The sequence below is a fragment of the Trachurus japonicus genome, chromosome 15 (assembly GCF_045865225.1).
Source record: "Trachurus japonicus isolate A0001 chromosome 15, Traja_1.0".
NCBI classification, from domain to species: Eukaryota; Metazoa; Chordata; class Actinopteri; order Carangiformes; family Carangidae; genus Trachurus; species Trachurus japonicus.
Window position 1 is genome coordinate 27,088,295 of NC_140921.1, and position 27,058 is coordinate 27,115,352.

Sequence of the window (27,058 nt, forward strand, 5' to 3'; positions counted from 1 at the left end):
GGCAGCGCGGGGCTTTGCTCCGGTGGAGAGATGGGAGGTGTGTGTGTGTGCGTGTGTGTGTGTGTGTGCATGCATACAGTGCATGTTTGCGCCGTGCATCCATAGATCTGCACCATCTCTCCCTCTCCAGGATCACACACACCCACAGGGCCGTCCCCATTGATTTTGTTTCAGTATCTCTTTATTGTAACTTTATCAGTGTGGTGTCGGCAGATGGGGTGGAGGGGGGGGTGGGGGGGGCTGGGAGAGGAGGGTGTGTTTGTGTACTAGCTGTAGTAAGTGATGAACCTTTCTGTCTGGCCTGCCTCTCCTTGTCATGCGGGCGGCGTAGCCCTCAGCGTTACTCAAGCCCACAAACACTTTAAACATGAGAGGAACATAAAAAACTCCAGAACAAATGCCGCTGCTTCATATTTTACCTGTCAGAGCTCCGAACAGGGGCCGTGCTAAATGAAATCTGACCTGAAGGGATTTCTATAAACTAATCCTGCCTTGTGTTTTATCTTTTACTTTAGCTGGACTTCATTCCGAGCAGTCAATTTACATAGCTTTATGAGAATGAATAGTTTTATGTCTCACTACGACAGCCTGTTCCTCTGGTGTCCTTAATGAAATCACTTCCTCCATCTGTATCAGAGCTCCTCATCTAATTTCACTCCTCCCTATGTAAAGTTCTCCTTCCTTCCTCCCCACTTACACATTTTAACAGACTTGAAACTAACATTATACTGTATGGAGTGTTGCCAATGCTGACGTCAGAACCCGGAAGTTTATCACGGCGCTGGTTCCAGCAAAAAAAGGAAGTGAATGGGATTTTTGCATTGCGTTTTGGATTATGTCAGAAATTAACACAAGTTTATGATACAAGTTTTGTTCAGCGAGATAATCTTCACATATGAACCTTTTCTACCGTATCTGAAGCTTAATGCCATGGCCAATCAATCGTTTATTTGTCATTGTCATAAATAACAACAAAATCCCGTTGGAGCATACAACTTACATAGTGTAAAAAGTGCATAATGCAAAATGTGCAGTGGTGCAGAATCCCACGGGCATGACATGTACACAGAAGTAAAAAGTTAACGTTAGGCTTTAACGGACTACTACATGGTCACATGACTGATGTCACCACCACTAAGCTTTCCACTGATTTCGGACGCTTTATTTTAAAAACATTGTCTAATGGGGAAATGCGAATGTTTTTACTTGTTGAAAAGCCATAAATAACATCAAATAACCTCCATAAGAACACTCTGGCCTGTTGGGGAGGATGACGTTTAATGTCCCTGACAGGGTTTGTAATTGTATTGAGCAACCGCTTTTTTTACCACATTTAAAAGTTTCAAAATTCACCAGTAGTGTAATCACTGACATGTTTTATGTTGTAGAACAAAACCTGAAACTCGCTTAAGCTTTTGTTATCCACAGACCTGATTTGAGGTTTTTTTTTACCAAAATCCCATTCAGAAAACATGTTGAGAGAACGAGTTCCAGGTTTACTGGCAGACTCTATTGCAGTTCACCGTGGTGTTGGGTTTATTTTGGGTGGACCCCCCCTCCCATCCACCAGCCCAGCCCTGTCAGAGACAGTTTATTCCACACATAATAATGAAGAGCCCATGAAAATACAGCCCCCGCAATGAAAGCCAAGTGTGCGGTGTAAAAATCAAATTAAATGACCTTTCACCCCAACATTTATTGATGGTTTTTAATGGCAGCAGGTGTTGTCACAGGCCCTATTTGACAATGCGTAAATCAAAGCACAATTACAGGTGGTGGACAGTGAGCCGGCACGCTGAGGGGGACGGTCGGGGGCCACGGCCCTCGCGTCCCTCTCTTCTTACCTCCCTCAAATTCCTGCCTCTTAACTATCACCGGCGCTCTGATTTAGGAGTGTGCTGATCGCCCAAGCAGAGGCAGAAATTTGAGCCCAATGACAGGCTAGTTTTTACTCAGACACTTCTTCATCTTTTTCCCTCTGAGCTGCATCATCGACACAACTCCCAAGGTCACTTCTGCTTGACAGACTACCCCCAAACCCCCCCCCTCCCGGCTTTATCAAGTCATGACACCTCGAACCAATACAAGCTGTTTTTTTCTCACCTAGCGGAGCAGCAGAGCGTTCTGCTTAATTGACCTGGGAGGAAATGTAGTGTGAAATTTGCAGCTTACTCAATATTCAGTTAAAACCCCGCATGCTGTAGATACACACAGCCATATGTTGCTCATGCTCGTGCTGTTTAAACTGTGTCACGCACTTCACCTCAAACAGACACACACCTCTGACCACGTACATTGATACATGTGATTGGTAGTTATTGATTTGAGCCCTGCATCGTTAAATAAACTCTTACATAAACTTTTCACCATATTGCATCATAATATATCACATGCACACACCCTAAATGTAGCAGGAAGCCGAAAAATGTCATTTTATAGGTTGTCCACTAGAGAGCATGTTTACATCCTTCTCTTTAGACATTATTGCAGCAATTCATTAAGATATGAATAAAAAATATTGTTATTTAAATGTTGAAAAAGTGAAAACTGCTGAATCTCTCCAACTGAACTGCAAGCACACAGCTCAGAGCGTGACGAGCACATCCGCTACATAGTGTTTCCATATGAAGTTTCATCCATAGACAGTGGGGTTTACCTTGTATCTTCTTTAAAGGGTCAGTGTGTTTAGTGCTGGTGGAAGTCTTCAGTTTGCAGGCTGCAGAGCTGCAATATAAAAATATTCTGTTTGCATGAAAATATGAGCACAATATTGATTTAATTATCTAAGAATGTAGACAAATGGTCCTTGTGACTATATGTATGTAGAATAATTGATAAGTTAAGTTTTATAAGTTGTTTTGTTTGTAAAGTTTTCATTCATGAAGAAAATACAGAACTGAAGTTATATAATACTTTAAATAGTTGAGTAGTGTAACGGTAGCTTTAATTGTCTTTAATTACAGTGCATGCATAGTTTTTACAGTGTTACGTTATAAATAAGCAGTGTTGAGGGTTAGCAGGGAGTGTTGTGGGTTGAAGAAGGGGTGAAGTGAAGCTTCAGTGAAACACAACTGCACCTCTGACTTCTGACTGCCACAGTGTCAGGACCCGGCTCAGAGCCAGGGCAGAGAAGGAGGGAGACACCAACTAATGCATTTATTCAACTGAACTCTGTGAAGGTTCTTACTCATCCAGGTCATGAAAAGTGAATCTAGGTCAAACTGGACTCAGAGCACTGACCAACCAAGTGATATCCATGTTGCCTTTTGTTCACAGATGTAGTATAGCTATACACACTGGTACAGAATGTTTGCATTGTTCAAGCGCCATTAATTCTCACAAACTATTCGCATGTGGCCCAGCACCAAGATAATGCGCAAACTCAAGATGAGTCTGGTTTCCTTAACCTTTACAGGATCTTTCCTAAAAAAAACGTCAGTCACGTCCTTCCCTACACTACTTCCTTCTTAACCAGTTGTAACATCCACTGCTCCATCTCAAGTTTGGTCCGTTAGAGCTCCTGATGCATTTTCTCCACTTCCAACTCAGCTTTTCATTTAAATTTGTGGTGTGGAGTTGTATCCACAGTCTTATTTTTGTTGGTCAAAGGTCAGAGTGTAGTCTGGCCTCAGCGGTGCTATTCTGATTTTTAATGGGTTTAAAACCTTCCTCTTGTGTTCGGGTCACCACTGACCCGTTTTTAGGTTTTTAATGCATAAAAGTACCACATAAATTTGTTTATTGCATCAAGACTTTTTGACTTTGTAAGGAACCTCTATTTAAACAAATAAAACAAAACTCATTTTTTCTCACAAACTTCTAAAATGCTCTGGTTAAAATTATGACGTTTGTGTTGTTAGGGTCGGTTATGACCAGGTTATAAGGATAAATACAATGAGAGTTCAAACTGAAATCATAAGTGTAAAACCAAGCTTTTCATGGATAAGGAAGCCTAACAATGTAACCAAGAGATGAGAAAAAAATTAGATGATAAATAATTGTTTTTGTGTGTTTTACAGCTGATTTAAAGCCCCAGTATGTAACTTATTTGGCTTTTTATTAGCAAAAATCAAATATTTCTTTCATAAATACGTATTTCACTGAAGGTGAATCACACCCACATACAAATGAAAGTTTTCTCGTACCTAGAATGAGTTGTTACAAGTTGTTACAAATACATAAGTGGGCGACGCACCGAACCAAGGCTGCCATGTTGCATCGCCAATTTTTACGTTGAGTGGCAGCGTAACCGTAGGTAACCACGGAAACTCACGGAGCTGTCGGCTCGGGGAAAAAGGTTTCCAGGTAGCTCCTGTTAAAACTGTCACCACTGTGTAGTGTGAGGAAGGACGGAGGCACTGATGTTGCATTCAGGTGCAGTCAGGCAGACGGCCGTCAGCAAACCAACCGGATGTCATTTTACTCGACGAGAGAAAGACGGTAAAACGTGGGTCAGGTAAACAATACCACATCACCATGACAACATATTGTCAGGCCTGTATTGTTTTGCCTCGTGCTGGCGGACCACTTGTTTACATAGACGCTTGTTTATCCTGTTACATGCAACGTCTGTTGTCTGTCTGACGTCTGCCCGACGTCTGCCCGATTTCACGTGAATGCAACATCAAGAATACGTTCCAGTATGCAACCACACCGCTAGATGGGGGGAATTCCTACATATTATACCTTTAAGACTCGGGTCAAAATCAATCCCATAACACAAGAGATGGAAGCAGAAAGCTGACAAGAGGAAGGTTACATTGAAGTCAAGCGGTATACTGACAAAAAAGGCCCAGGGGCCCACACCAAAAATATTAAAACCAACATTTCCATGGATAAAGAAGCCTAACAATGTAACCAAGAGATGAAAAACTAATTGGATGAAAAAAATGTTTTTAGTGTATTTTACAGCTGATCCCTGACCCTAACACAAGAGATGGCAGCAGAAAGCTGACACAAGATGAAGGTTAAGAATATAACACTCCAGTAACTCCCTCCAAACATGTTATCATGTTGATATGAACAATATTGTTATCGACTGTTGTAAAATCCACCGTCAGTCAGACTCTAACACACACAGAGCAGTGAAAGCTCTCAGTGGATAGATGGTGAGATAGAGGGTGTACAGTGGAGTGTGCATGGGGTTGCATCCCCTGCTCTGCCATCCCTCATCCACAGTGTGTGAGTCTCTCCTGTGACCCCGGCAGTGTGAGTTTGATGAATGCGCCACATCTGCCCTCCTGAACCACCGAGACTCCGTCTGGGAGGCCCCTCCGCCTGCAAGTAATGGCCACTGTTCTACACCACTGACACATAATCACACACACACATACACACACACACAGAGAGAGCACATACCCGGCTTTGTCTTATTTACACGTGTACTCGGCAGTCGTGTGAAGACAAACGCTGTTCAGATGCTCACATATGCACAACATAAAGATGTCAGTGCGGCGTAGTAATAATACCTTCCTCCCATGTCTCCACCTTGTGAGGATGTCCTTCCAGATCCCCCCCCCTGTGTGCACAACACTGATATTTCATCATGTATCCGTCAACATATCGCTGCATGTAATACACCAATGTAATGTCATTAATGTCAGGCTTCCTTACAGCTGCTGTCAGGCTGGCAGCGTCTTCATCAGGACATAATTGTCGCCTTGTGTTTGAAACATGGACAACAGACCAATTTACTACTAAACTAACACGTCGCAGCTCCGTCCTGACACCTTTCCTGGTTGAAAGGAAAGGGGGCGGGGCTACCGTGGAGGAGGAGGGGGGGTTTCCTCCGGGGGTTGCCGGGAAACGTCGCCGTCAGTCTCTCAGGGAGGTAGTCATGCAGGTGCCCGAGCTACCTGTTCATCTCCCAGATAATTAATGTGTACAAGAAGCCGCTAATTGCACATTTCACTAATGATTTATGGGTTTTGTGAAAGGGGGGAAATTGGGGGAAGGATGTGTGTAGACTCTGGTGAGGGAGTACAGCTGGGTGAGGAGACATGATTGATGAAGAGTGTGTGGATGGGACGGGACGGGGAACACTCCCAACAACTAGGCAGTGGCTGTCAAAGTTGGGCTGTGTTGATGTAGAACTATATAGGCCTCAATATCGTCTGACTCTGGTTCAGCCTTATCCACGCTGAGGCCTGGTGACGCAGGGATATTGATATCTGCTCTCAGTTGAGATGAGACATCATATGAAGATGTCTGAGTCAGAAGGAGATGGAAGTTGTCTTTGATCTGTTTAGGTTTATCTTTGTCTCTGAAACCTATGAATAAAAAAAACATTTCTGCTCACTGACTTTTCATCAGGACCTTCAAATGCCAGAGGTCTGCTGTGGAAACCAGCTCGTGTTTGATTCCCCTCCTATCAACAATAGTGAAGAACCTCTCTGACTATTCCTGTTGTGTCTCTTTTTCTCTGCAGCTTTTAGAGTTTGACAAAGAGCTGTCTGTCTTCAAGGATCGACTGCACGAACTGGAGATCGCCTTCCCACCCAGGTATGGAGACGTTTGCTTCATATTTTTTTTCTTTTCTTTTTCTTTCTGAAATCCTTGTAATGATACAGTATCAGGTCCTGGATGTGGGAGCCACTCATCCAGCATGGTGTTAGTTGGTGTGATATTAGCCTTTCTGTCCAACTCTTTCCTTGTGACTGAAAACCAATGCTGAATGGATAACTGAATTTCTTAACATGTGTTGATCTCAACTTTTTTTTTTTACTTTGGTACAGTCTGTTTTGTGCAATGAAATAATTCATAGAGGTTTCCTTCTTAATCCTTCAGTCTATTTGAAACACAAACACATCATTATGTTTTTGAAGGTGTACAGAAAAGAAAAATGAATTCGATTCCACTCTGGGCCATAAAATTAGTGTAATAACTCATCTATTGGACGATGTAGCCCAAACTTTATGCAAAATTCTGTTTTCAAGTAAATCCGGGATGAAAGTGGGGTAGATTTTGCGGGGTTTTTTTGCGTTTCGCTGCTCACGATTCATCAGCCACATCAACCGTTTCTGAACACCTTTAATTTGAAGATGCAGGGTCTTGATTGGATGAAATGACCTCATTAGAGCAGACCCTGAGCTGCAGGTTTCTCTACACAGGCACCATCTAATGTTGGTAACCGCAGTGATCTTAGCCATGAGATGAGGAGTCATTATTAATATGTAAAACCAGGAGTCAGTCCCCCCCCCCCCCCACCTCCCTTATTGTTCAAAATGCTACTCTGCTGGATCTGTGTTTGATGGCTATCACTTGTTAAATATAACTGGATAAGGTCCCAAACTGCTCCCATGTGTATTATGCGTATATGTGCGTAGTGTTTGTCACTGTGCGTTGTCTTTTGCCTGCATTGGTATTCTGTCTCAGTGGGACTTATGGGAGATTGGAGCGGGGTAGTCTCCTCTCCTCTTCCTCAAACAAATGCATTTGCAATTAGCCCTTTCAGAGGAGAGGGAGGGCAAACATGCGGCCGGCGTGGAAATATGTTTCGGGAGCAGCGCGTTAATGGTGCTTGACCTTTGCCGTCGGTTGTGACTCAATCAGTGCAGATAATGAAACGCTGTAATCAAACAATAATTACTTGATAAACTGCTCTAGTGGCAGGCGCAGGGCGGCGGGGGATTTTAGTGTGTGTGTGTGTGTGTGTGTGTATGGCTTTGAGTGCGATTTTCAAATTGAGTGTGTGCATACATGTGTAGCACCAGCCGGGGAAACGGTGTGTGTGAGAGTATGTGTGTCAAGGTTCTGCCAGTCCCTGTTTTTTAAATGACTCTGTGTCTTAATCAGAGACCCCATTTACATCACTTTGCATAAGTGACAGGTGGATTTATTGTCCTTTTACACTAGCTGACTTTTGCACCTATCCATATAATACTGAATCATCTCTCCACAGGGAGGGATGAATGCGCGGCTGTGGGAGAATACAAATGATTTCCACATACTTGAGGCGATGATGAATCAAATAGATGAAACTCGGGAGCAGCATAAGAAATTTGATTTGATCTACTGTGTGTGTGCGTCATATTACATTGTCTGCCTTGTAATGGCTAGCAGTGGCCTAGTTAAACTTAAACAACCCCCTCCTCCCACTTCCCACACGCACACACCCTCCACACACACACACACACACACACACACACACACATACATATACCACTTCCCCTCCCCCTGTCAGGTCTGCCTTGTGCTCCTTGAGCAATCAAGCCTCAAGGATTGTTCTCCATCTCATAGCCTGCGCCGGACCAGCCCCTCGCCATCTGTGAGGTTATTACTCTTTTTTAATGCAGGCCATCAGAACACACCCTCACCGACACACACACACACACACACTCATGCGAGCACACGGCTTACTTTTGTTCAAATCTGCAAATCAATAGTCGTCGCAAACATTTAATCTGCAAGTTAATTCTGCCCGCTGGGTCGGAGTGGTCAGGGCTGAGCCGAGGTGGGTGACAAAGTGACAGTGTAAAAAATGTAATGTCCACTGCTTTCTATTTTTGACCATGTTTCTACAGCTGAAGCGTCCCTGGCCAGCAGTTTGTTTCATTTTTTTGTGGAATGCACATCCACTCCTGGCAGACATACATCTCTGTCCCCCGAACATAGACACATGAATTCTTCTCTCAACGCTGCTGCTGCAGAGGCTTCAGGCTGTAAAATGCATTTCTTTACTTTCAAGAAGGTGTCTGTCAAAGTTGGCCGTGACAAGTCTAAGTACTTGGGCACCGGGGTGAGGAATTTGCCCGGGCCTTGTCACAGTTGGATCTGGAGCCAGTTGGCTGCTGCGCTCTGATTGGCCGCAGCACGACTTATATACACACACATGTACGGTTACGGGTTTTTCGTAGCCGGCGTTCTGGGAGAGAAATAATCAGAAACCAATCATTTATTTAGACAGAGTTTCTCCATGGGGCGTAATGTATGATACTCCATTCAGCCATTATGTGGTTATCTTTGCACATGCTACAGCATGGCCATTTGACTAAAAATAATGATACTATACATTATGGTGCTTTGATTTCATATTTGAAATGGCATAACAAAGGTAATATCCCCTAAAACATACTAAGGCCCTTGTAACTTATTCATGTATTTTGATTGATTTAAGGGAAAGCTTTTAGTACTCCTCTGATCTGATTTCTTTGCCCTTTTTTTGCACAAGATCGATGCAAAAATTGAATCGGGACCCCGGCTGCAGGAGGAAATGCAGTGGACAATGAGGGAGCAGTGGAAGAATGTATTCTGCCTGTAACGTGGTTACTGGTAGTGGGCTTTGAGGGAGATTTTGAGTGACATCAGAGCGGAGGAACAACTCCATCGATGGACAAATCCTGAGTGATTTCAGGGTAGGAAGATGGTGTGGGAGTTGTGCAGTGGCAAGAAGAAGAAAAGTAAAAAGGCATCTGTGCCATGTCTGGAACTGTAAAGGAGAAGTGAGGAAGAGGAGCCAAGATCAGGGTACTAGTTAGTGTCACTGGAGGCAGGAAAGCTTTATTTATACAGGTAATCTCTTTGAGGCAGGGGGTCCCATTTCTAAGAGAGACCTGTTTCAGATGGATAGCAATTAGTTACAGACAGACTTACAATACAATATATAACATTTACATAAAAATGCCAAATAGAAGCAGATTTAAAGAAGAACAATATTACATTTTTACCTTAATTAAACAGCTTCAGAGTACTAGTGCTGGTTAAATCAATGACTTATAACTAGTTCCAGGGAGAATGGAGGCTCTCTGCCTTCCACCTAGCATCTCTTGGCTGAAAACCAACCTTGTAAGATCAGAGCCTCCGACCCGGTGTCCCAGCTCTCGTCTCTGCAGCACCGCCACACAAACTTAACGCGCCCCGTAACCCGTAATCTCTTGTTTATGACAGATTAAACTACACAAATATACACATGGTAACATGGTAGATGATAAATAACGTTATCCACCGCTCCGTGGATTGATTTCTCACTGGCTTCATTGAAAACAAATGCACATGGAGGAGAGGAGGGTTAGCATCACAGATAGTTTCGCTAGTTACTAAAAACACGAACAAGTTTCCAATAGTGCTTTTTTCAGTGCCCTTAAAATGAGTTTAAAATCCCCTACTGGGATCAAGATGGACATTTCTAAAGGTTTGGTTGCCAAAAACATAAAATGCTGCATTTTGGGCATCCCCTAAATACACATACTTCTCTGACTTCTATGTATTTCATTGTGTAGGTGAAGCTGTCTCTCTCAGCATATAGAATGATGGGGAGGCCTCAGACCTGACAGGATGGCTCCAGTGTTGGTGTAGTCTAGACTTTGGTAGAAGCAGGAGCACTAGGGTACGGCCCAGAGGTCAGGAGGTGAAGCAGTGAGGAGCCAGAAATATAAACAGTTGTGTCTTCACTGTGTGAGATGCATCCTGCGACCAGCCTTAGCACGTTAGTATGCATTTTCCACAGCTGAGGATCCATGAGGATGCTGGGAAACTCTACAACAGGGGTCTCCAACACATTGCTCAATAGCTATCAGTAGCTCACAGCCCCTTTCCCAGTAGCTTGCCAAAGGATTAATGGATCATACATAAATTAGAAAATTGGATTGGTCACTCAGCAAACCTGCACCTTATATCCAGGATTTTCCCTGTGTGTATGTGCATGGAGCCATTCAGATGTAACGTGTAGATGTGCGCCATGCTCACTCACAACTAAAGTGTAACGTTTTTTCGTGCATGTCCGCGGCGTGGAAAGATCTCAACTTTTTGGGAGGCAGCAAGGGCACTGCATGTCATGTGATAAGAATCGACCAATCAGCTCCACGGACCTGTTTCTCCTACAGCGACATGCTACCCGGCCCTCAGTGCTTGTCGGTGTAGTGTCAAATCCCAGTTCCCTGTCTGCCCCGGGATGTAGAATGTGTATTATCGAAGAGAAACACACATTTCAAAACCACTGACTTGTATCATCAGAGCAGACATGTCATGTGATTTTCAGCCTCCTTTCATGTTTAATAGATGAGGGACAATACCTGACAGTGATCATTTCAGTTATCAGTATATAGAGGCTAAAGACAGACTATTTCCATGAAGAGAGGGAAACGTTTTGTTTTACGAATGTAAAGAATTAATGTTACAAAACATGAGTAGCTCTCGGCCATTGTCATTTTGTAAAAGTAGTTCTCAGAGGAAAAAAGGTTGGTGATGGTGACCCCTGATCTACAACATTAGCAAAGTAGAAGGTCTGCACAACAGAAGTAGCCCCAAAGCTGATATTCATTATCACCTCATGTGTTTCTGTGATAAGTACCTGAAACATCACATACTTCTGGTGTGCAGACCTTGTGTTTTACTATTTTGATAAATTTTTTGTCTAGTACCCAGTTCTATTTGTTTGAGATGTGCATTGCTGCTTCTACAGTTGTGTATAAACTCCGGAATGACTTTACCCCTCAAGTGAGACAAGGTTTTGGTGAATCTGCTACACTAATAAGTGCACATGAGTGAGTTAACGGAGCGATGGAGAATTCCTCAAGAGTCCTTGGAGCTCATAGGAAGTGCTCACACAGATGTTTGTGCTGCGTTCAGAGGGCCTGTACGAGTGATGTCACCCTCTCTCCATGTGTATTTCACTGTGAATACATTAGTCCTGTAACAGTGCTGTGTGCGTCCTGTATGAAGGAGGCTTTTTGTTCTCTGCACTGTGAACAGTGGTGCCGTGGTGCAGCAGAGGAGCGGGTTTGGTCCTAGGAGTGTGTCTGAGCCGCTGTAAGCGTGTGGCACACCATCCCAGGGTTCACAGGCTGATCTACTGAACAGGAACATTGTTTTACAACCATCAGCACATCCATCATTCTAACTACTGGAGAGCCCGTGAAAATGATGAGAGCCCATTGTGGTGATAATAGCTGAAGATTGTTCACTGTCGTGTGTCACTGCCTCTTGTCTGAGATGATGCCACTGAGAGGGAGGCTTTGTTTCCACAATCTTACATGGAGAGAACGAAACGGACGCCATCTGTGTCTTCTTGTCTTCATTTAGAGCAGTTAAAGGCAGAACGTGTCATAGCTGAACCCCCGGCAGGCTGCGAGCCATGAGCTATTGATGGCATTTCACTCTGTTTGTACTGCACTATGCCAATGTTGTGCCTGCGAGCCTCCCAGCTCTGCAAACTGAAGCAAACATTCAGCTTTATTGATAGCATTTGGCTGATCTTTTTGAATCTGTGTATGTGTGTGTGTGTGTGCGCCTGTGTGTGTGTTTTGCCAAGCCTCCCCTGACAACGGCAAACAAACATAGCTGTAGGGACAGCTAGTCATTTGAAACCCACTGTTTCTGATTTTTTTAGCCAATGCCGGCCCTCCACCAGCCACTCCGACATCCCATGATGACCCTTGACCCCATGTTGCCAATCCTATGACTCTTATCTGTAGTTTCTTGCCCTGCCTGTGTATCCAAGTTTATATTGCCCTCATTAAATACTAGGCAAGTGAATAGTCCACTGTTTGGCCTGTCACTTATTTGTCATAATGTAGGACACAGTAACAGCTTTTGTTCAGAAGACAGGAGAATGTGGGACAGGAAGCTCTGCTCTGGGCCTTTCCTGACTGATGCAGGTTGGTAGTCTGTCTTACAGCAAACTCTTCACATCTACACATTTTATTAAATCTTTAAAGGGATATTTCAACATTTTGGCAAATTTTCCTATTGGCCTATTGCCATAATCCCTGTAGCTTTAGGAGTAGGTTCATTACCTTTAATTGTCGGTGCAAACTGTTTGAGATCGGCGGAGCTGAGACGCGAGCTGCACGGTATTTCCATGTTTTCCTCATCAAACTCATCAAATACACAATCCAACAACTCCAAAACTGTCTCGTGGACAAGTTGTGACCTGCACATTCACCAGGCTATGAAATAATAACATATAATTTTGTAAGTTGCTCAGTAGCCGTGTCTGGGATGTAGTTCCGGCTATGCATTTGCCTCAAAAGCAACTCTGGCTCATAACGTTCCATTATTATTTCATAGTGTGGTGAATGTGCAGGTCACAACTTGTCCACCAGAGTGTTTTGGAGTTGTTGGAATGTGTATTTGATGAGGGAAAGGTGAACCGTGCACTGTGCAGCTCACATCTCTGCCCCACTGATCTAAAAACAGCTTGCACCGACACTTAAAAGTAATGAACCTACTCCTAAGACTATAGTGATTATGGCAATAAGCCAATTTGCCAAAATGTTGAAATATCCCTTTAAATTGTTCATTGTTTTAATGTTTAGAAAACAGGGCTATTGAAATCCAGTGTGTATCTGCGGCAGCTTGTATGTGACAGTAGCCTCTGTGTCTGCTGGGTGAGGCTTGGTGACACACTATAGGTAGGGCCTGTTCCCACTTCGCCAGTTTTTTTTTTTTTTTTACTGTTGCAAGATAAACAAGCTGACAGCGACCGGAACACATGTGAGTAATGTGTCAGCAGCCAAGTCAAACATTAAACCCCAAACCAAGCATGAATGAATGGGCCCTGGATGGGTGCTGGTGGGAGGGGAGGGTGGGGGGGGGTCTCGATATTTGACCGTATGTGGTCAGCAACACGAAACAATGGAGGAACAAGCAGGTGAGAGTCGTAAAAGATTAGAACCACCAGTGAACAGGACAAAGACGGGTGGTGAAACAACAATCACATGAAATCTCAGCGTCATTATTATTACTGATGAGAGTCAGAAACGTCACTTCTATACTTTAGTAGCATCTAAGTGAAGTATCATTTTATATATAAACTTGACCTGTTGGACCTGTGCAATCTGTTTAAAGCACAGTGCAGATCCTTTTACATGTCACTGGGAACAAGGAAGGATGATGAAACAGATGTTGTGTTCCAGTTTAATACTGTAATGTAATATGATACAGTGCGATAAAATACAATACAGTACAATACAATACAGTGCAATACAATACAATGTAATACAATATGATATAAGCATCCTAATCTTTTTAATATATTGGACTTTGCATTCAGTGTATAATAAATCAACCTTTAATCATCTCAGTCTAGCAGTTAGAGAGACAGCAAAATGAACACTTGCTTCCTTTTTCGTTATGAATTATGATTTTTTTTTTTTCCTGCATTCTGACTGTTATCTTCAGCTCCTGATTTGGTTACAGTTTGTACACACTGAAAACCAGCTCAAAATTGGATTCAAAGTTTTTGGGATTTGATAGATTACTAAATAAAATAACAGCCCCCCCATCCCCCCACCCCCTTTTAGATTTAATTTTAGAAGGATGGCAAATCCAAATCTGTGTTTTCGTTCTTTAATTTTTCAAATCTAGTTTCGGTCAACAAATTTGTCTATCTATTCGAGAATTCCCAGGTGTTTGTGGGAAACCTTCAGCCGAACTGAGTATATGAAAGAACATATTTGTCTCTAAAACAAGTGTTGATATGTGGGTGACTGTAACCGTCAACAATGTATTTGTCTTGGAAACATATGGATCCTTCATTCTAACATCTGTCCCTTAGCGTTTGAACCTATAATAAAGCCTCTCACTTCCTCTTATTTTACGTCTTGACTCGGAGTAAGCGGTGTGTGTGTGTGTGTGTGTGTGTGTGTGTGGATACCTTGTAAGTGCAGCTCCCCCTCCTTATACAGATACACGATTGTTGGAGTTATCAGCTCGGCCCATTAATTAGTGTAATTAGTCTTGCTGCGGGCAATAAGGGTCTGATATGTGCTGACGGCCTCCAGCCCACACGCCCTCTCGGACCGTTTACCTTCGCTGATAAGTTTGTGCGCTCGCTAATCGGACGCATTAATCACGCGGCCCCAGCGCGCCATTCAACTGTTTGCTGTTGCATTAAGACCTGTTATCTCCACTGGGGCCAAAGGAGTGTGCGGTGTAACAGACAAGGGAAACAACCTATACCCACACACACCGGGACGCAGAATGGCCCTTTAATGGCCGCGCTGAGTATTTTTAATCAGTTTTTTACAATGGCCGCCTGTCATCAAAAATGACTGAACGATAGCAGAGGTTTGTTGCTGAAGTGCTTTGGGAAGTTTCCTATCAGGAAGGAGTTCATTGTTTGAAGGAGGTGAAGAGGGAGGGGGGGAAACTTTACTCTCTCTCAATCTGTTTAACACCAAAATGACCTCAGCTTGTTAGTCAATAAAGCTATAAGAGGGTCTCTGATAGGAGGAGTGTCCAGCAGGACGGGGACGGTCCCTCAGGAAGCGGCGGGGCCACCCGGGAGTGGAGCCGCTCCAGCAGCCCTTTGAAGACTCTGCTCTTTTTCACCCTCACGCTGCCTCTTTCTGTCTGATCCATCTTTATCCCCTCTCCTCTGCCTCCCTGTCTATCTGTGTCACTCATCCATTCTTCATGCTCCCTTTTATCCCAGGATCACTTTGATTAGCATAGCAAAACCCCAGGCATTTCCCCCCCACGGCTTAAGTGCTATTAATGCTAATTGGAGGCAGGGAACTTCTCTAAGTAGCTCTCTGCAGGTCTATTTGTACACCTAGTGGGGGGGCTGTGTGTGTGTGACTGTGTGACTGTGTGAGTGTGTGTGGTGTGCTGATGAGCTCCTTCATGCCCTAGCTTTAACCCCAAACCAACACAGAGGCTGTGAGAAAACATACTCACAGATAGCACATGGTCATTATGTATGGTCATCGTGTCAGCACATATCTGTGTTTGTGTGTGTGTGTGTGTGTGTGTGTGTGTGTGTGTGTGACTTCATCATAGGCAGAACAGTGTCAGTGTGTCATGTCGGCACCGGTGCAGTGTATCACAGGAGAACCTATCTTCTGTTGGCCAATCCTCACTTCATCTGATGATGAATATTTACTTTTATCTATTAGTTTATTTGACAAAGATTATAACTGATCAGCAGAAAAAGAGAAACAAGAAATAATGCAACACCATAACAGATGGTTATATAAAAGATAACAGCACTGCAAGTATCTTAATGTTCAGTATTGAAGTTGCCAGTGATGGACTGGATTTGAGTTGCACAGCTACTAAAAATCTTCAGTCTTTTCTTCAATATGTGAAAACCTGGTTTTGAACCTCATGTCACGGACCGATCTGAAATAAATGACATTTGCTCTGAGCTTTGAATTCCTTTGGATTCATGATAAAATGATCGAGTTCTAAATTCTTCTATGGTTCCATCACAGTCAAGAGACTCTATCTGTCAAAACGTATTTGCCTCAACAACTGTCATTTTGTAACCACTCTGATTAGGGCTGCAACTAACGATCATTTTCATTATCGATTAATCTGTCGATTATTTAAACGATTAATCGATTAGTTGTTTGGTCAATAAAATGTTTAAAAAATGTTGAAAAATGTCAATCAGTGTTTCCCAAACCACAAGATGACGTCCTCAAATGTCTTGTTTTGTCCACAAACCAAAGAGAGACTCAGTTTATCGTCATAAACCAGAAATATTCACATTTTAGATGCTGAAATCAGAGAATTTGGACTTTTTTTCTTAAAAACTACTTGAAACTACTCAAACTGATTATTAGATTATCAAAATAGTTGACGATTAATTTAATAATTGACTGATAATTGATTAATTGTTGCAGCCCTAACTCTGATGATACAATAGTTAAATGTCCTGATAGGTAAGAGTTTTGGACTTCTAAAGGTAAAGCAAGTCTATAACTAGCAGCTGAATCAGGCAGAGTCATTTGAATGCATGCAAACACACAGAGAACGACTGCAACCAAATGCTTATTAAACATATTCTGTGTGAGCACAAAGACCAATTAAGCTGTGAGAGCCTGGGTAGTGTGATGAATGGAGGGCCCGGCGCGTGTGTTTATTTTATCATTAGGATTGGCCGTCCTCGGAGAAGATGTACTATGTGTTGTGCTACAGTTAGCACATGTGGCGCTGCAGGAGCAAATTGGATTGGTATTACAGTATGTAAGCCCGGCTCTTACATCCTGATGAATGCCGACAAACAAATTGGATTGGTGGCGTGTAAATCTGAAGCACTTTGATGAGCCGAAGGAGCAAATTGAATTCTCAACAATGTAAATCTGTATCAGCTCAATGGCTCCCCACCCGACTGCAGCCCCCGCCGCCGCTTAAATCATGCAATTGTTCCATGCTGTTCCAAGACACAATCTCTCTTGGCCATTTGCCGTGGCACCTAATCTGTTTTTGATGACCATGTAGGGATGTAGCTATACATATGGGCAACTGAATCTCCCTCTGGCCCACTCCGCTTAAATTGCTCTCATTCTGCCTCTTTTTTTTTTATTATTTTCTCTCTCACACTGTCTCCGTCTTGCTCGCAAACACACACTCACAACCTGCACAGTTGGCAGAGAAAGATTGCTTTGATTGAGCCATCCATGTGTGTTGATTCAGGAGATTACTCAGATGATTGGTCATACTAATGGACCTCCTGTTTTCTGAGGAAAACATTTTGATCTCAATCTCTGAGATAAGGCAGATGACGTGACGTCTCATATTTATTACTCTGATTCATATGCATCATATTTACTGCTTTCCTTATTGGCTTTCCTTTGGTGTCTTGTTCCTTTAGAATACTGTACAAAGTTTCCTTATTGCCTGGACACCACCTAAACCTTTCTAAACGCCTATTGATGCGCAACACCAACACGTGTCTGTACTTTTGCATTTATTGGTGGTGTTTTTTTTCCTTGTGTTTTCACAGCTACCCGTACAGTGAAGACAGCAGCCAGGGGAAGCAGTACATGAACACCAGATGCCCCGCCTGGTGTGACCGAATCCTCATGTCTTCCTCTGCCAGAGAGCTGGTCTTAAAGGTGAGCATCAACCTCCCACTGCTGGACCAGCTCATAAGTTTATTTATTGCGTCACGGCTTTTGGACTTTGTCAGGATGGAACTTATATTTAAACAAAATAAAATGACAGAATTTCACAAAATTCTAAAATGTGTGTTGTTAGGGTCCTGGTTATAACGATAAGAACAATAATGAGAGTTAAAACTGAAATCATAAGTGTAAAACCAACCTTTTCATGGATCAGGAAGCCTAGCAACGTAATCCAAGAGATGAGAAACAAATGGAATGATGAATAATTGTTTTTAATGTGTTTTACAGCTGATTTAAGACCCTAACACAAGAGATGGTAGCAGAAAGCTGCCACAGGAAGGTTACATTGAAGTCAAGCGGTATACTGACAAAAAAGAAGCCCAGTGGCCCACACCAAAAAATATTAAAACTAACATTTTCATGGATAAGGAAGCCTAACAATGTAACCAAGAGAAGAAAAGCTAACTTTAAATGTCAGATTTGTTCATATTTTGACCTAAATGTCACACCCACTCACTCAGCTAATATACACGCTCTTTATTAACACCTTGCTAATTATTTCTACAACTCCATCGTCCTTGATCCTCATCACCCTCCCCTCCTCTGCCGCCTCACAGATGGGAGGATGAAGTGTATGTAAATATTAATTTGGAGCACTAAGCCGTGGGTCCACCCAGACAGTGTATATGTCCCTGCGCTTATAGAGTTCCAGTGGGCCCTATTATATTTTCTTCATAAAACCACGGATCTGTCTCCTTCCTCAGAGAGTGGGACCCTGCAGGACCCGTCCCAGACAATCTGCCACCTCTCCTCTTAGACTGACTGACTGACTGACTGACTGATTGTGTTGTTTGCTGGATTACTCCGCAGAGCCCTCGCCTCTTGATTTAGAAATCAGGCTGCTATGACAACCCAAAGATCAGTTTGTATGTTTTAGATCCCTAAACTCTGGCTTCTTAAACCATTAAGCTGAAGCTTTGAGGCCTGAGTGTTTCCAGTGGCTTTCATCTGTTAATGTGTGTGAAAGTGTATTGTACAGTAGCGCGCTGCAGCAGGGGGGCTGCTCAGGAAGTTTGGCTTTCTTTTGTCTGCCACAAATGAGAAATTCCTTCCTGAGCTTTCATCTTCACTTGACTGAAGCATCACAAGGAGCAGAACAATAACTCTGACTGTGGTACAGTTAGCTGTGGAGCATTTCAACCTGATAACACCTGCTTTGTTTCACCCATTTCATTAGTCTCAATGATATATACAGTATATACAGCTCTGGAAAAAATTAAGAGACCAAGTCCAAAATGTTGGAGCAGTTGGAAAAAATAAATCAGCTTCTCTACATGTAGCTATGGCAACCATCGATTCCAGTGTCTATTGAACTCCAACACAAGCACACCTCACTCTACTTAGCTGAACACCTGAACCAAATCATAGTTAATGAGGAAGAAAGATTATAAATAAATAAAAAAAACACTGCTACGATTAAAAATTGGGATTATTCCACCAAAGTTGATTTCTTAACTCCTCCTAAGTTTAAAAAGTAGTGTTGTGTTGTTTTAAAATGAATATGAACTTGTTTTCTTTGCATTATACAAGGTCTGAAAACACCAGAATTTTTTTGGTTATTTTGACCTGTTGCCATTTTCTGCAAATAAATGCTCTAAATGACAATATTTTTATTTCCAATTTGGGAGAAAAATTGTCAGTAGGTTATAGAATGAAACAAAAGTGTTCATTTTACTCAAACACATAGCTATGAATAGTAAAACCAGAGGAACTGAACATTTTGAAGTGGTCTCTTAGTTTTTTCCAGAGCTGTATATAAAAAACAGAAGTGATTCACCCACTTTTACACCCACAGCTGGGTTGTTTGCTTTTCTTCCCCTCAAGCACGCGGCTAATTGCTTGTAATGCGGGGACGGAGTGGAACAGTAAGTGTGTTTCGCAGATTGGCTGATGATTCACTGAGCACACGCTTCTCCGCCTCACAGCGTTACAGATTGTTGAGACATGGGCCCGTAAACAGCCCGGTGTGTGGCGTCATCTATCATGGCACGGTCGGTTAACTCGCCATCATGTTTTTTTCTGCTTGCCGAGCCCTAACACGCCAAAGGTTGCCCGCCGGCCATGCGGCGCGGCACCAGCTCTGGGAACGCCGGTAATGAATGTTTAGCCGAGCGAGCGCTCCCTCTCTGCCGTAGGGGCCCCGGGTAATTTGTTTATCTGTCTAAAGATTATGCAGCCCGAAAATCCACAATTTTATGCTGCCTTTGTAAATTATCAAGTGTGTGTTTGATGAATGTATCCGCGGCTGTGGCAGGCAGCGGGCGGCGGCGGCTCGGGGCCCCGGCTGCCAGACAAATAGAGAAGGTGGCAGTGCGTGGCCCGCTAGGAAAGGTAGTGAGGTGGAGGCAGACGGTGAGCTGACCCTGCTCCGCCGCTGGATTGGTCTGAAGTTAATTTGGATTTCGCTTTATGGTTCATTCTCATGCTCTCTGTCTCTTCTCATCTTGAAGTGCCATAGCGCAGCTCACCGAGTCACAACTGGTAGCACCCAGCAGCCTCTGTGTGTGTGTGTGTGTGTGTGTGTGTGTGTGTTGGGGGCGTTGTGGCGGCTGTTTAAAAAGTCTTTAGTTCAACCAGACAAGTGTGATTTATTCTCCAGTCTGCAGATTCATGTGTGAGTGGGTAACAGCTTCTTTGTGTTGCAGAGAGTGATATTGAAACACGATTCTCTGGAATGAGCTCTTAGATTACACAGGGAAGTGAATCTGGCCCAGAGGCAAATGTCCACTTTGTAAATCACTCCCGCTTTTCATTTCTCTTTTCCCTGAACAAGTTTCAAAGTAAAGACTGTGCTGAGTTTCTGAAGGTGTGTTCACTTCAGTTCAGTTGAGCCGTGTGTTTCCCATAAATCAGACCCCATGCTGCCGCTGTGTGAGAGGAAAAGACCTTCATTAGAAGGAATTCAACAAAACAATGTATATAATGTGTGATGTTTCCTGAGTTTCTCAGGAGGTTTCTCACATTATTTTTTCACACACTGGTCAATTTTGAGGCTTTGGGCAACTTTGCTTCCTTAATATGTCTTCTTCCAGACTAGGGGAAAGAAATGGTAGAAAATCCACATTAAGATGGTTATTTTACTTCATTTTGTCTCATTTCTCCTAAATTCACCAAAAGTTAACATGCTAGTGGGCAAACTGTCTGAGCCATGTCATGTATCATTGTAATGCTCTTGTCTTTAGGTTCCAAACATTGTCATTTTCCCTGTATCTGCAACTAATTGTAAAAGTACAATTGACAATAACAATCTATGGAATTTATACGATACAAATCTGTAAAGGCTATTTTCTCAACACACACCTCACACATAATCTCAACTTCAGCAGCACTTACAGACACCAAACCCTCCTCTTTTATCCCTTTCTATATATATATATTTTTTTTTTTTATTGTGTCAACAAAATAAAACAAAAAATGTAAAAGTAGCTTTATTCGATGTTCAGGTTTCTGTTCTGGAAATGTATGCAAATTAGCGCATATTTAATTAGGTATTGCCTAATTTACATATTTAAACATAACATTTGACAAAACTTGTAATACAAGAAAATAATTGTCTTGATAAGTGATAAACTTGGGAAGTTCCATGGTGATATCTCTTAGTTTAAAAATTTTACCCTATTCACCTTTAATGTCTGGCCTTAAATCTATCATCATAAAGCGTTGCACATGTCCTGTAGATAGATAGATATGCTTTTGACTCTCTGTTGGTCACTGATTCATTCTTTGTGCCTGTAAATTGGCTTCATTCCACTAATGGCTACCACGGTTCTCTGGTGTCTGCATATGAGAAAACCACAGCTATTTATCAGGTCCAGTGGGTGTTCATTTTAAATGGGAATATTACCCAGGGATCCTCACCGCATATGGGCGACACAATAAGAATCTCAGTGGCAGCGCAATAAACTGTACTTTGTGTTATTTCACCTCTCCTGTGCCTGAACCTTGGATTTATTCAGCAAACCCCCCAGGTGACTTTTACTTTGAAAGGAAGGAACAACATAATCCTGCTAATTGTGTCTAATGAAGCTGGTACATTGATTGCTCATCCATGAATATGTCATAAAACGTGATAAAAGCCTGTAATGAGTAGCCTGTGTAAACACCAACACGGTGCTGCTGACTCTGCATCCTGTGTGTATTTACTGTGTAGCAGCAGCAGCAGCAGCAGCGAGGGGGGGGGGGGGGGGGCAGCCCCTTCACATCATGAATACAACTCTTGTTTATCACCTGTTCACATCACAAACGTTGTGGTTTTGTGTCTCTTGCAGCCTGAAAATGAAGAGAAGTCTATAGTCTATGATAACATTGGGCCCAATGTCTGCATGGGGGACCACAAGGTAACGACGGAACCCTCACTCACTCTGTGTGATTGTGTCGTGCTGTTGTGAGTAAAGTGTGTGAGTCTGAGCGTGCAGCTGGAGAGGGTGGACCAACTCTCAGCACATCTGCACCTCACTGGGGGAATCAGCTACTTGTATGTGGAATTCATAATGTCATTAGAAATAAGGATATGATTTAGTTTTACTGTATTTTATTTAATTGTTTTGTTTTTGTAACACTTATCAATGATATCTCAATATTGCATCTTAATTTGCTATTCTTCTGACTTCAAGTTTTAAGTTTTAGTTTCCAGTAATGTCAATGCAGATGAACATTCTGATGCCTAAACAATCCCTCTTGAGTTTTTAATAGGGCTGCAACTAACCATTATTTTCACTATTGATTATTCTGTCTATTTTTTAAACGATTAGTTGATTAGTTGTTGAAAAATGTCAATCAGTGTTTCCCAAACCACAAACCAAAGAGAGACTCAGTTTATTGTCATACAGGAACAAAGAAACCAGAAATATTCACATTTAAGAAGCTGAAATCAGAGAATTTGGACTTTCTTTCTTAATAAAAACTACTCAAACTGATTATTAGATTATCAAAATAGTTAACGATTACTTTAATAATCGACTATGCGATTAATTGTTGCAGCTCTAACTCAGATGATACAATATTTAAATGTCCTGATAGGTAAGAGTTTTGGACTTCTAAAGGTAAAGCAAGTCTATAAGTAGCAGTTGAATGAGGCAGAGTCATTTGAATGCATGAGAATTATGACTTTTTTTTCTTAAAAAACTACTTAAACTGATTATTCAATTATCGAAATAGTTGACAATAGTTGATAATCGATTATTGTTCGATTAATTGTTGCAGCTCTAGTTTTTAAGAAAAATGTCACGTGGAGAAACAAATATATTTCAACCAAAATAACTCAATTTCACATCAACATTTTCAGGAAGAAGCATAAAGAGTGTGAAGGATGAAGCTGCAGAGCCGAGTGTTATTCTGTGTGTGGAGCTGAGTGTATAGAGAGCGTTTCACACAGCTCCCTCAGAGGCGGCCGTGTCAGACAGAGGGTTATGCTAAAAGAGAGGCGCCTCAAGTCAGGTCTTTCATCATTACTTAGTGTGATATAGACAGTGGTGTGTGTGTGCGAGGTGACCCGAGCACACCGACGGAGAAGCGCGGCGGCCGTCACCTCCGAACCACACACTGCTGCTAAAATCACAGCAGGCTATGTTTAAAAAATGTCCGATGTAGTTAGCACCCTGGCCCCAAAACGCACGGGGCCTGGTATGTGAGTTTAACCTGCGTGTCATAGGTGCTGAGGGAGCCAGAGAGCCGACGCTCGTCCCACGGAGCGTCAGCACAGTCTCCAGCTCCTTGTTTCTAACTGTGGTTTTTGTCTTTGTCCCCCCTCCAGCCTGTCTTCCTGTCCTTCCGAATAACAGCGGGGGCAGGTAAACCTAATGCAAATAAGCACAAGTGTTGTGTGGTGCAGTGATGTCGTGGTAAATATTAATTTTTCTTTATTATAATTCTTCTCATTGTTGCTATGTTTTGCTTTGTTTTGCTTGATTTTTCATGACTTTGCACAGATTTTTCTAGAGGCGGCTTTGCCCCTTTTTGAAGAGTTTTATTCCAGAATAAAACATCATCAGTGGAAAAAAATGATGCATGGGTGCTGCTTAAAATGCTCCAGACATTTTAAGACATGTACTGACAGACTAAAGCTTCATTTCATATTTTGAAAGATATTTCAACATTTTGGCAAATTCGCCTATTGCTATATAGTCTTAGGAGTAGGTTCGTTACCTTTAATTGTCGGTGCAAGCTGTTTCTAGATCGGCGGGGCAGAGTCGTGAGCTGCGGTATTTCCTCCCTTCCCTCATCAAACTAAATACACAATTCAACAACTCCAAAACGCTCTGGTGGACAAGTTGTGACCTGCACATTCACCACGCTATGAAATAATAATGTAACATTATGAGACAGAGTTGTTTTGGCAAATGCAGCTGGAACTACATTCCAGACCCGGCTGCTGGGCATCAAAGTAGTTCTGAGTATTTGCTTCATGTGTTATAATGTTACATAATTATTGTTGGATTGTGTATTTAGTTTGATGAGGGAAATGTAGAAATACCGTGAGCCTCTGTTGCGTTAGCTGAGCAGCTCACGTCTCTGCCCTGCCGATCTAAAAACAGCTTGCACCGACAATTAAAGGCAATGAACCTACTCCTAAAACTATATGTATTATGGCAATAGGCCAATTTGCCAAAATGTTGAAATATCCCTTTAACATAGCAGAGAAGAGTGGCCTAGAGGGCATGTTGTTTTTCTCTGGTTGACACCACTGCTGTGTATTTATGAATCAACCCTCTCCTTCTTCTCCTCCACAGGGAAGTGTTGCCAAAGGGGGGAGAACATATTTCGCGAAGCGCCTCTGTGAGAACACCAGAGAAACAAACAGGACACCAACACACACACACACACACACACACAGAGACACACAGGCATATACATGCACACAAACACGTATATGCACACACACTTTGCACAGCGTACACTGAAGAGCCTAGACAAACTTTTTTCAGCAGTGCTGACCAGTTGCAGTTGTCCTGACACCTCATTCATATGAAAACCGGCCGTTTTCTCTCCATAAAACACTTGTTGAGATGTGGACGAGCACCCGAGGGCCCGGCTCCAGACAAGACACACATCGCTGACCTCATCGTTGCCATGCAACCCCATTCCCCAAGAAAAGAAAAGGAAGGACGGACGACTCTTTTCCATGCCACAGCCTTGTTGCCAAAACTCTAATTGAAATCAACCCTACTACATACTTTTAGACACCGTACTCGCCATTTTTAGGTATGCCTCTATGTATAGGAGCTACTTTCCATACAGTATGTAAGGTGTTTTAAAAAAAAGAAAAGTGCAATGCAAAAAAAGTTGTATATCTATATTGTTAGGTTTATTTGTACATTGGACAGTATAACATAGAGTTGTTGATGGTTTTAGTGCCGTTCTCTTTTCTGACCAAACATTGTGGTCCCTTTGTTGGAATAGATAGAATCTTTTCAGTTTATTTCGGCAGTTTCTATATAAATATATATATATTTTGTTTTGTTTTTGAGTTGTTGTTGTTGTTGTTGTTGTTGTTGTTGTTGTTGTCGTGTGCACAACACACTGCCATGCCTGACACATCAGTTGAGTCTCATTTTATATACTGTAATTTTTAAAGAGATAATTTATAATTCTTACCAAAATGTTTATGCTGAAGTGCAGAGACGGGGAGTTGGTTCCCGCAGCAACAGTGACCTTTGAGTCAGTACAAGAGGAGAAACAGAGACAACTCTTCAGTGATTTATTGCCTATCCAAGAATGTTTTAAGCAGTGCCATAGACCATGCAAGTATATAAGATAATGTTTCATATATAGCACTCTCACATTATTATTCTTACTCTAACTTATTTCTATAATATTATGGTTCTGAATGTGATATTTTAGATAGGCTTGGGTATCTTTAAAATGTAAACTTTTTTGTCTATTTTTGTTACTGCATTATGGTGCCAAGTATCCTACACAGAGATGAAGTGTGTAAGAGTTATAAAATACTTAAGTCAGATGGTATATAGGTGTTGATTATGACATGTGTAAAGAGAAACTCTAAATGTGGGGAAAGAGCAGGGAGACTTGCTTTTGATTTGTTTTGTATGTAGCCCTCAGCAGCCTTCACTGCAAATAATTTGAGCATTACAGGGGTGATAGGAGCCGCCACTGTTTCTTTTTATTGATTTCATTTACTACACTACAGAATTTAGACTGTGTGAAGCTGTCAGATTGATCTTCCGTGATTTTTTTTTTTTCATCTAAATCACTGCAAGTAGAAATGGTTTTGTGCCTGCTGCAGAATTTATGTTGTCTTGTGTGACTTGGTTTGTAGGCAAAAAGTTAAAAAAAAAAGAAAAAAAAGACAAATCCCTGCTTGTTTTTGTTCCTGCTGGTCATTGTGAGTAAACCGTAGGAAGTATAAGCTGCAGTTTTTCTTCACTCCATATTATAAAAGCAGATAGAGATTTTATTCTATACCCCTTCTGGACGACCTGGCCTCTACTGTAGGTGATGCAGTTCTCAAGCAATAAAAACCATTAGAGCTCAACAGCTGTTTGTCCTCATTACCTCTGGTCTCACCTCTCTGCTGCCCAATAAGAGCTGCTGATGAACAGCTCCTCTCAGTTCCTTATCCACAGCATCATCAGTGTGTTATTAGTGGATTGTTCCAGCTCTCTTACAGAGTGATGGGCCTCACCAACAGGGACTAGCACACATTTCCTCTCATGGTTGTCTTCCTTAGAGCTGCACTCTGACACTTAGAAGTGGCTGAAATATAATATTACCATGAAATAGTAGTTGATTTTAGGATATTCATATTCTATGTCTGCTTTAGTAAGCAACACATTTATTATTATCCCCATAGGATGTTTTATACATTATGATTTTGCTCAGTAAAGAATATTTATCTTTAGGCTGAAGTGGAGGAAAGTTCACTGAAGCCAGAGGCCAGAAATTAGTCAGAGAAATCCTTATTAGACTATTTTAACTACGTATATATATATTTATATAAAGTGAGCTGTTTAATATACTAATGACACTAAACCTTCCTGGATATTATTGTAAACAGTTAGGTTAATTATCCTATGGTAAATGACAAAAATATAACTAAGGGTTAATTTCGTTATAATAATAAAATAAATACAAAAAATGTTGAACTCCCTATGAGAACAACACATGGCCTTTGAAGTTAAACCTACATCATCATTGGGAAGTAACTTATAAACTTATGGGAACATGACTCACTGTTTCCCACGTTGATA

The 27,058-nt window shown here is 42.0% G+C and overlaps 1 protein-coding gene across 2 annotated transcripts in view; it reads left to right on the top strand.

The window, feature by feature from the left end:
• inpp5a (inositol polyphosphate-5-phosphatase A) overlaps positions 1–26,343 on the top strand; it is a 174,041-nt gene extending 147,698 nt beyond the window's left edge. Inside the window, exons 12-16 of one of the 2 annotated variants that reach the window (XM_085800826.1) lie at positions 6,428–6,501; positions 17,672–17,783; positions 22,121–22,189; positions 23,605–23,692; positions 24,581–26,343. In XM_085800826.1, coding sequence (XP_085656952.1) covers positions 6,428–6,501; positions 17,672–17,783; positions 22,121–22,189; positions 23,605–23,685 — 336 coding nt within the window. In that variant the 3' untranslated portion in view covers positions 23,686–23,692; positions 24,581–26,343. The remainder of the gene's footprint in view (positions 1–6,427; positions 6,502–17,671; positions 17,784–22,120; positions 22,190–23,604; positions 23,693–24,580) is intronic. The other variant, XM_085800825.1, reaches the window with a different exon arrangement.
• The last annotated feature ends 715 nt before the right edge of the window (positions 26,344–27,058 follow it).